Source organism: Lactuca virosa, chromosome 2, assembly GCF_052849685.1.
Source record: "Lactuca virosa cultivar CGN04683 chromosome 2, Lactuca_virosa_CGN04683_v6, whole genome shotgun sequence".
NCBI lineage: Eukaryota > Viridiplantae > Streptophyta > Magnoliopsida > Asterales > Asteraceae > Lactuca > Lactuca virosa.
Window position 1 is genome coordinate 91,552,847 of NC_136427.1, and position 11,085 is coordinate 91,563,931.

An 11,085-nucleotide genomic window follows, 5' to 3' on the forward strand; every position below is an offset into this window, starting at 1 on the left:
GGGTTATATCAGTCCGTAGAGCACCATCCGCGGAGTAAAGTATGCTGTTTAAAAAAGCGGATTTGGTCTATCCGCGGAGGTGTTGGTCTATCCGCAAAGCCTTCTCCGCAGAATGACCTAAAGCCTCCGCGGAATGATCACATTTTCCGCGGCTAACACAATCACAACGACAATTATTCGAAGCTTCGCCATTTGGAATATTCTTAGGAATGCATATCCCACATGGTGATCCGTTACTTGTGCATTTGATGATGTTGCATGAAGTAAGGTCTCAAGAAGTATTTGAAATTGGGAGGTTTTTTTTTATATACAAGGGACGCATTTGGATTTTGGTGAAACGGAATATATTCTCATTTGTGGTTTAAAAGTTGGTCCTTATGTGGATTTACTCCACGATGAAAAAGGCCGGTCAAATTCAAGTCTTCGTGCTCGGTTGTTCCCAGACATTTCTGATGCGCGTATGCGGTTGAAAGATTTGGAAGACTTCATTATGTCTCCAAAATATTTGGCAGTTCAAGATGAAGATGTTGTGATGCTTATCCAGCTTGTTTTTGTGTTGAAGGGACTCCACGGACGGGACGTTAAAACGTGCATTCCCGCTGCAATATACAAGCTTGCTAATAATAGAGATGATTGGAACAGGTATTACATTTAAATATTGTGTAAAAATAGAATACAATAATAATAACTATAATATACAATATGAAAATTGCAGGTTTGCATGGGGTACGTATTTTTGGAGGTATACTTCGCGGATGATGCGTGAAATGTTTAAGAAAATAGTAGAATTTAAACAATTCAAGGAGGCCAATCCCGAATCCAAGAAAATACACAAGTATACCGTTCCTGGTTTTATGCTGCCGTTTAAGGTTATTTTCTAATAAATTTAATTATTTATCATTGTTTTGTTTTTATACGATAATAACATTGAACTTCGGTTTGTAGTATAAAATATAATAGCATGATACTTAAATTTTCTTTCTATAGATCTGGATTTTGGAGACGTTCCCCGAGGCAACCAAATTTTATGTACGCATCCCGACAGAATTGTCGCGGATGAGGTCGTGGAGAAGTAAAACACCGTTATCTTGGGATAACTGTCGTCGAATAATCAACGTGCTTGTGGTATGCTTTTTATATTAAGGATTATTTATACTTACAAATTCCAACGTATTTTCATTTTAAACTAACAATTTGATTTTAATTATTGTAGCCTAACAACGTACCTATTCCAGTCATGGCAAATGGGACGGAGCTGATGTTGCCGTTTTATGTTCGCTATGTCAATTGGACTCTTAACCATGAAGAGTCTCCTCCACCGCAACATAGTCCGGTCCGAAATAGTCCACCTGTTGTTGCCTCGCCTCCTCGAAGAACTATGTACAAGTCGGATACATGTTCGACTAAATCTGCCACAAATGCTTCTTCCTCGCAACATCCTGAAATAGAAACAACTTATACGTCAAGCGACACATCAACGAGGGTCGTAAAGAAGAAGAAGAGTAGCACAAAGGCATTAGTGAAGCGTCTACTAGGCGTTGTGGCTGAGTTATCATCTAAAGTAGATCGTGTATTAAATGAAAAAGATGAGCCAAACAAACGGTTTGTAGAGGAGGAGGAGGAGGAGGAGGAGATGATAAATGAAGAGGATGAAGAACCATATTACCATGATACACAGTTCGACTATGGTGGTTTGGAGGAGAAAGTTGCGCCTACACCTACGCATGGTGAGCCGTCACAAGACGTGGGTGAACATGACACAAAAATAGTGACTCCTATTGGTAGGCCGCAACGAAAGAGGGTTGTTGCATGGTATCAGCGGACTCCGTTCACAGTGGTAAAAAACTCATATTTTAAATTTGGTATATTTCTAAAATATTACATTATTGACATGTTGATTTTTTAGATGCAATCGACAGCAAAATTGAAGAAAATCAGCAAGACAAGGAAGAAAAAAATAGAGGAGAGTCCTAAAAAAACAAATGAGGACATTGTCAATGCAGAGAGTAGTGACGTTTCAAACCATCTCTTGTTGGACAGTATTTATAGTAATAGTCCGATGAGTTTTTGGAAAGAATGGAGTGTGCTCTCTTCCAAACTCATCACTAAACATAGGCTGCATATTCTCCCACTAGATATGGGTTTTTGGTCGAGGTTACTTTCTGTTACTAACAAAGGGTGGTTACTTTCTTCGGTAACATTCCTTTAATTAAAATTTTAACTATTTTTTTAGACTAGAATTTATATAAATAATTCTAACATTTTTATCTTAAAATGTACAGCATATTGCGATATGGAGTTCCTTGTTGATGGAAAGGCGGCCGGCGAACGCTAGGTGGCCGATATTTCCACAAGAAATCAATTTGGAACCCGGAAAATCATTATTTTTAAGGAATGTAGCAAATGGTTTTGGAGGTTGTCATAAATGGAAGGATGTGGATATGGTTAGTTAACTTTAATAATTATTATTTTATAAATATAATATTACTGAAATTACGAGTATTTAATTTATATTATTTTTTGCAGGTTCTATTCGTAATAAATGTTATTAGTGCCCATTGGTTTATGGGGGTGCTACATTTAGATACCTGGAAAGTAGAAATTTATGATTCAGCACGAATTGCAGGTTACTTCTGAAAGTACTTAACTGGTGGAGAATTCACAAGTTTTGGAGATAGTATTATCTCAAAGTTAGATGTCATGAAGTACCGGAACCATTTCCCCGTTGGACACAAAGACAAAGCAAAGCTGGAGTTTGTTGATGTTGTAGATGTGCCACAACAAGAATATAGTCTTGATAGAGGGGATTGTGGAGTATTTGTATGCATGTTTATGGAAATGATTGTTTCGGGGGTACCAGTGAAGATTTCTATGGCACGTAAAGATGCGGGATTTCTCTACAGAAATAAGATGGCAAATGTTATTTGGGATACTATATAAGCCTAACTATATAAGTTGATATTAGGAACTTTGTATATATATATATATATAATAATATTAAATACTTGTTTCTAGTATGTAATTCAGCAACAAATGTTACGAAACCATACAATCAAACACAATAAACATTACAAATAAAATAAAAACATTACAAAAGAGTCGTCTACATGAAAAAGGTTTCTTACGACTAACAAACATTACATAAAACATTGGAAATAAAATAGTCGTCTACATGAAAAAAGGTTTATCTTTTACCAGATTCCAAACGTCCGTATACTCGAAATCAGTTCCATCAAACTCGCACAAGTAATATCCATTCACGTCTTGAAGAAGTTCTTCATCATCTGCTTGAGAGCGTCGCATTTTCTCATGATTGTAGCATCGATTGAACCATGTGACTTTAAACTTTAAATCCATCCATTTACTAACAATATCAGGTTTTAGTCGTTCTTGTCCTTGTCCGACCTGATAGTTGAACAAAGCTATTAGGCGGGACCATTCATCACCTACGAGGCAATGAGGGGGAGCCACTACTGGTAGACCCTCGTAAATGGTAATCCAGCATTGTGTTAGGACCAACAACTCTGTTGTCATCCATGGAGATGTACCATTTGTTGGAGAGGCTGCATTAGATGGATTTGCTGCATTCAAAGAACTTGGTACATTGGACGCCATTTTGTAAATTGATCTCTATTATCAATTAAAGATTTGAATTTCGTATAGATACTACTTTTAATATATATAAAAAGTTTCTCTATGATACCAATCATATTCGTTGATCATGTACCTCTAATTGGGACGTACATAACATCCATGTACATTGCGGTTGCTTTAGATGAAAATCATCAACCCCTTATCATAGCGTTTGCTTTGGGAACCATAAACTGTGACAATTCATGGTTATGGTTCATACGGACGCTTAAAGAATGTTTAGGTGACAATACAGAAGTTGGTTTCATAAACCATATGTCTGATTCCATAGACTTTGCAATTCAAAGAGTCTACCCTGATTCATATCATGGCTATTGTTGTAAAAATATAGCCGAGAAAATACGCGCTTCCACCGCGTGGAATACAGTGGTAGAGCAGTTGTTCTGGAAGACTTGTAAAGCGTATAATATGTCTGATTTTTATGCATGTTTGAACAACTTACAAAATCAGGTTAATGGGAATCATCTTCATTGGCTTGACAATATTCCCATTGCAAAATGGGTACGGGCTTTTTTTCCTAGAGTACGTTTCAATATTAAATTCATTGACATTCCGACGTTGTCAATTGGTTTAGAAGAAACACGCATGAGTTTCCAATAACAACAATCATTGAAATGGTCCATGACTCGATGCAAGCAATGTATCTTCAACGTGCTGCTTTTGGAGGTAATTATAAGTTAGGACATAACTTAAATGGTCAATTGATATGTTATTATACGTTATGCCATCATAATTTTTGTTTATTCATTCAGTACATTTCACAGGAGATTTTCATGGTCTTTTAACGCCTTATGCACTTAAGGTGATTCATAAAAGATTTATGCACTCGGATGGTTGTAGGATTAGGCATATTGTTAGCGACAAATATGAAGTGAGTAAGTATTCAACAACCGAATCTGTGCAATTAGATCGTGGTATTTGTAGTTGCGGTAAATGGCAAAAATGCGGTATACCTTGTGAGCATGCTATAGCTTCACTACAAAGGCTTGAAATTGCAGAAATCCATAGAATGGCAAATTTAAAGTTAAGCACCGCGGTGTATCGAAATGGTTATCAAACTGAGACGGTCAATCCTATTCCAACCCCCAGGCATTGGGAAATACCAGTTGAAAGTGTTGTGGTCTTACCTCCACGACAATTCAGTTGAACTATATTAATTTGTATTCAGTTGTATGTTAACCGTAGTTGTAATGGTCTGTTGGCGTTGTTTAGTTTTTAATAATAAATATTTACCTTTTAATAAAAAATGTTTGCCTTTAAATAAATAAAATATGGATGACAACGACTAGACAAACAACTCTGCGGACTGACAAACATTATTGCGAACTGACAAACACCTCTCTGCGGATGACAACGACTAGACAAACAGCTCTGCGGACTTACAAACACCTCTCTGCGGAGTTGAAGGGACTATATATAGTCATGGATGGTCGTTGGATTTTTGGTATAGAGTTATAAATATTTTATAAGTTTACAAATGAGTTCATCTTCAAGTTTGTATATTTGCTCGTGCAACGAAGTTGATTGTTTCTATTGTGATCCGATCGACCCTTTTCTTGCCCCGTCACCAAATTTAAGAGACGGGTATATGTCTGAGGATACTTTGCAACAACTACAATGGGCTGAAGAACAAAAAAAAAAGATAAAGCGTCATCTCGAACTCTCACCGAACGTCGTGACCTCATTGCGGCGGAGTGCAAAGAGGTTGAGGAAAGGATGACGAATACTAAACAAGAAATCAAAGATCATGAGGATTGGATAAAAAAAAAGCTAAGAAGAATATCAAACTGTCTGAAAAATGGCTAGCTGGCAAGGATGCGGAAATGGTAGAACTTGGGAGGCAAAAGGACCGTATGGAAGATAAAATACGAATTAGGGACGACTACATAACAATGGAGAAAGAAAAGTATCCTTTGCAATTCCCTTAAGTTAATTACTGTTGTTGTACGTGTGCAATTCCCTTAAGTTAATTACTGTTGTTGTACGTTTGCTATATATGTTTCTGGTTTGTTGAATGTATTATCTTCGTTTTTTAGTTAGTATTCTAAAACAAAACATAAATTGATATCCTCTAAAACAAAACATAAATTGATAATCATAATATTATCAATCATCTTTAAAATAAACAAACCATTTCAAAGTACACAAATTAATATCCTCTAAAACAAAACATAATTAATAATAAATACACCATCAATCATTCAAATCAAACGTTGAACAATAGTCTTCTCTCTGCGTCCCACTCGTCCAGCGCGTCTCTTGTGTCCCGTGCGTCTCTACCGTCTCTTGCGTCATTTGTGTCCCTTTCCCTTTCCCTTTTGTGTTACTACATGATGGCGCACTATTTGTTCTAGCCTTTTTTGGTTTCATTGGGACCAATGTTGGACAAGTCGCTGCATTATGTGTTGTACTATCACATCTACTACACCTTCTTACTATAGGTTCCTCACCTTGTGACGGGATACGATTTCTGTTTCTTGGTCTACCAGCTTGACGTGTATCCATTATCGGGGGTTTAACAACCATCATCTCAGAAGGAATCTCCCAATCACACGGTTCTGGAAGGGGGTAAACCGGCTCCTCATACGTACTCCGGTACGTTTCCATTTTGTAAGCATCTATAGCCAAATGTCCGAAGTTAGTTTTTTTCAAGTGCTTTAAGACCATTATGACATGACCACAAGGCAACCCAGTTCCTTCCCAATATTTGCATGTACAAGTCTCTTGCCTCAGATCAACTATGCCACCATGTTTGAAATCATGCACTTGATATATTGCATCTGAAACACCAGAAACGGACCATCCTGTCTTACGCTCTTCATTTTTACTAACTACTTTTTCAGCCCACTCGGTTAGCACTGTTGAACGTTTCCCTGTAAAGAATATATATATAATTAAATTATTATTAGAGATAATTAAAGTCTAAGTTAATTTCATATCTCCATCGATGCGACGCTTGTTACACCATTCCTGAGAAAGACGACGGAAGAACTCAAGAAGGGGTATTATAGGCATCTTCCTTGCATCTACAGATAAAGCGTTCATGGACTCTGCACTGTTGGAGGTCATGTAATCGTATCGTTTCGACGGGGAATATGCTCTAGTCCATTTAGCACGAGGAATTTCACTTAGATACGCCGCTACTTGCGGCCTAGTAGAACTAAATCTAGACCACAATTCTTCAAAAACATTTCTTTTGTAAGCTTTCACAAGCCTCCAAAACAACACTTTTGTTTTGTCATTTTTCCCAAACTTGTGTACTATGTTTCCTAGTAGATGAAAAGCACACACGCCATGATGAGCTTGAGGGAAGACATTTTCAATACTAACCCGAATTGCATCGGCCCGATCAGTTACAAAAGTCAATTCTTGACAATCACCAACACATTCATACAACTTTTCAAGAAACCATGTCCAAGTAAGACCACTCTCTTTTTTGCATATTCCGTGCGCAAGGGGCACTATCTGGTTGTTCCCATCCATAACTACTGCATGCAATATGGTTCCCATAAAATCACCCTTCAAATGCGCACCATCCATAATTATAACTTTACGACAAAAACGTTTGAACGCTCGTATCTGCAATATATTAAAATGGAACACATAAACACTCTACAATTTTTTACAAATAATTATATATTAAATAACAAGTTTTTGTATTTACCGTGCTCCCAATGGCATAAAAACAACACTCGAAACAATCTTCAGAATCTGTTTGTATATACGCCACTGTATCGGGATTATGCCTCTTCAAATGTGAAAATAGATAGGAAGTTTGGAAAAACATTCTTCAGAGGATCCCAACAACAATTCCATAGCATATTGTTTTGCACGCCAAGCTTGTTTGTAATTTACATTAATTTCCAGCAAAGCATTCAAATCCCTTGATATTTCATTAGGCCTCCAAACCTTGGAACGAGTTTTTCCCATAATCTCATGCAATATAGTACCCATGACTTTTTTATTAGCATGCTTATGATTAGGGTGTATCTGTAATGACGAACATGTGTGCACGTTGTTGAAACTCCTGATTTCAAATTCATCAGTGGGAACAATGCGTTTTGCATATAAACGCCAACTACAGTTCTCAATTTCACAATATACCTCATAACGATTTTTGTTAGAATGTTTGGTCTTAAACTGAAACTTTTCTCTGGTAGCTTTAAGACTCAAAGCAAATATTAGTTGTTGTTTGTTATCATACGTTTGACGAACAAACATATCATCATTTGGACCTAAACTATGAAATGGTCCGGGTTCAACAATAGGATCAGGACAATCAGGTATGGGAGGCATACCGTAAAACATGTCTGAAGATTTTTTCCCGTGTGTGAACTCATTTTCTGACCAGCCTTCATTTGACTCTTCACCATCTGACAAAGTTTTGTCACCCAGTCTTCCAAACTCATATAAATTTTCTTCTTCCACTGTATTCATTGCAACAGTTTCTTGTTCTGGACACTCTTCAACATTATCAGATACAATGTTTTCAACATTATCAGATACAATGTTTTCAACATTGTATGGTACAATCTTCTCAACCGCTTCTGTCGGTTCGACCCATCCCTCAAACACCTCCAAATACAAATGCACAATCTCCTTCTTTTCAGAAATTACATTTCTGAGTTGATGAACATCTGCTTCGTCTACAATATTCATAACATACCCATGAACCGGGTGTTGAAATGACAATGATATATTACTATGGAACAAATTAGCCTTACTTTTGACCAAATCAAACAATATTCGACGATCAAAGTTTGGCGGAAGCAGTATACCTAAGTTGTTAAACTTAGGTCTAATGTAGGTGTTAACCCCATTACTTATCTGCCAAAAACCCCCGGTACATAGAATAACAAAACTCATCTTTCTTTTGGAAAATAAATTAGTAACACTAGACAAATTTGATCGCAAATGGAGATAAGAAAATGAAAAAACAACATTTGTATAAAAAAAAATCCGTCAAAAAACGTTCCAACCATTCATTCCGCGGAGGCATTAATCTCTCCGCGGAGCTCCTCGCCACTGGCTCTGCGGAGGGATTAAAACCCCAGCCAACCATCCCCTCCGCGGAGGGGTTAATGTCTCCGCAGAGGACCCCACGGAGCAATTTTGTAAACAATAAAAAATTGTCACTTTATTAGATTCCGCTGTGGAAACAACGCTCCGCGGAGGTTCGCAGAGGGTCCTCCGCGGAATGCGTGTCTATAAGTGGAAAAGTCATTTTTTATGACTAAATTTTGAAATTGGCCCCCTTTTTTTGTCTATTAGCGGTATTTTCCCTTATAATAATATCATATGACATCTGTACTCATATAATAATTATTTACCTCGAGTAGAACAACAGTGCCACTGTTGGGATCAACTGCCCCAAATGTCCAAGCATCTCGATGATTACCCAAGATTGCAAATCTAATGACAAGCTTTACACACAATTAAACTTCTCACTTTTGTTTCTTTCTACTTTGGATTTTGTTTTTTTATTTGGACATCATATTACGAATTAACACGCTTTATGCAATGAAGTAGTTAAAGTACATAACTATTAGAGTTTACCTATCAGGTTCCTCCACTCCTTTAATTATCCTTATCACATTCTGAATCGTTCTTATCACTTGTTTTTCCTGCAACACCAAGGACCAAAAACGTTAGAAATGAAAACACAAAGACCCCATCCAAAAAAAACTACACAAAAAGAGTAACTTTACCTTCTAAGTGAGGTCTATAATCCCTGAACCCGGTGAAATCCCATAAATCGGAGCATCTTTGTCACCCTGTCACTCCTCATCAGCCACCACTCCACCTATACACCTTAAAATGTCCTCCCCATCAGCTCCCAATACAGACAACGAACTTATCAACAGAACATCTTCTCCTTTTTCCACGTCATCATAACCCAACCTGTCGCAACCCTAAACAGCTAGTAGGCCACCTTCGCGTCATACATGTGAAGTTTTTTGCATCTGAAGTTAGGCATCAATGTAACAACGATATAACATGGGCTTTGAAGAAAAGTTAATTAATATAAGATTCTTTGCATTAATAAAAAAGTACAAAAATATGTATTCATAAAAGCTTCATACAGAGTTTAAATCTCCAGGAAGGTCTTCATTCCTGGATGAATTAGGAAAAGGAAAAAAAGCTATAAACAATTCTAACGGCAAGAATTGTAGCATACGAATTGTACTGGATGACAAAAATTCAAGCAAAAATGCAAATATATAACATTTTCACTACATACCTTATGTCCTCTACATAAGTCTTAGAATTTCAGTTTCAAAATCTAGAACCAGAAATCGATAATTGTAAGAATATGTAAACCTCCATAACAAACTTTTACAGACATCGTTACCTAAATAACAAACAATGACTAATAAAACATTTTTTTTGTTATTAACACGTAATCTAGCAATAATTTTTTTCCCAAAAAAATAAAACACTAATTCAATTACAATTTAAGCGTGAATAAAAATACCCTAACGTCCATGGAGGACGCTGGTGGGTGTGGGCAACATGTTATCACACCCCAAAGTTGTCACCTCACCAGCCATGTCAAAATGGTGTTATAACACAAATTGGAGGAAATGGACAACATGTTATAACATGAAGTGGGGGTGGTGTTCCCATGTTATAACATGGTGTTAAGAGGAGAGAGATAGAGAGATAAATATGTGCAACCAATGAGAGGAAAGAAAGACTCCCGTTACAATATGTTATCACGATAACATCTCTTAACATAATACCAAATAACATGAGAGGGGGGGCGGTGTTCCTCATGTTATGACGCCGTTATTTGATGCCACATAGGCATAACGCCTCTCCCCCGTTGCTCACTCGGTGCACTCTAAAGGTACTGTTAACGGAAACATCTCGACGTCCCCTTCACCACCTTCCTCCGCTCGATTTGTCCGTAACAATGGAAGCAGCAGAAGATATGGCGGTGGTTATGGCAACGGAGTAGAAGAAATCTTTGACTAGTATTGAGATGTAGAGGGAGTAATGAGAAGAAGCATACAAGAAATAGATTGGCGAAGGTGACGATGAGAAAACAACGGAGGACATCATATGATCTGTGGTTGTACGAGGGCGGTGGAGTGGAAGCACGAGTGTAAAAATCATATCAATTTAGAGAGAAAACAGTGGGCGGTGGTGGAAGGATCCGTCGCAGATGACCAACACGACGGGTCTTAAGAGAGTTGAACCTATTCAGAAAAGGTTTTCAGATTAGGTGACGTTATGATAACTTCAGCTGGAGGAAAATCGGGGTAACAGGTTGTGTGGATGTGTTACAGCTTCCTTGGCGTGCGATTTCAGCCTTCCAATGTTCACAGAGGGTACGGAGGTGGTTTTAATCCTGAAACAAAAATGTCTCCTAAGAGTCAGAAGCAACAGGGGATCAAGGTAGAGCGAAGCCCTGATCGAGGATTTGGAGAA

General features: G+C 37.5%; 1 protein-coding gene across 1 annotated transcript; it reads left to right on the forward strand.

Annotated features, from left to right (window-relative positions):
• The first annotated feature begins 4,289 nt into the window (after positions 1-4,289).
• Positions 4,290-4,798, forward strand: LOC145157608 (uncharacterized). Its single transcript, XM_079076635.1, has 2 exons — positions 4,290-4,317; positions 4,404-4,798. The coding sequence occupies exons 1-2, from the start codon at positions 4,290-4,292 to the stop codon at positions 4,796-4,798; spliced, it is 423 nt and encodes a 140-aa protein (XP_078932761.1).
• The last annotated feature ends 6,287 nt before the right edge of the window (positions 4,799-11,085 follow it).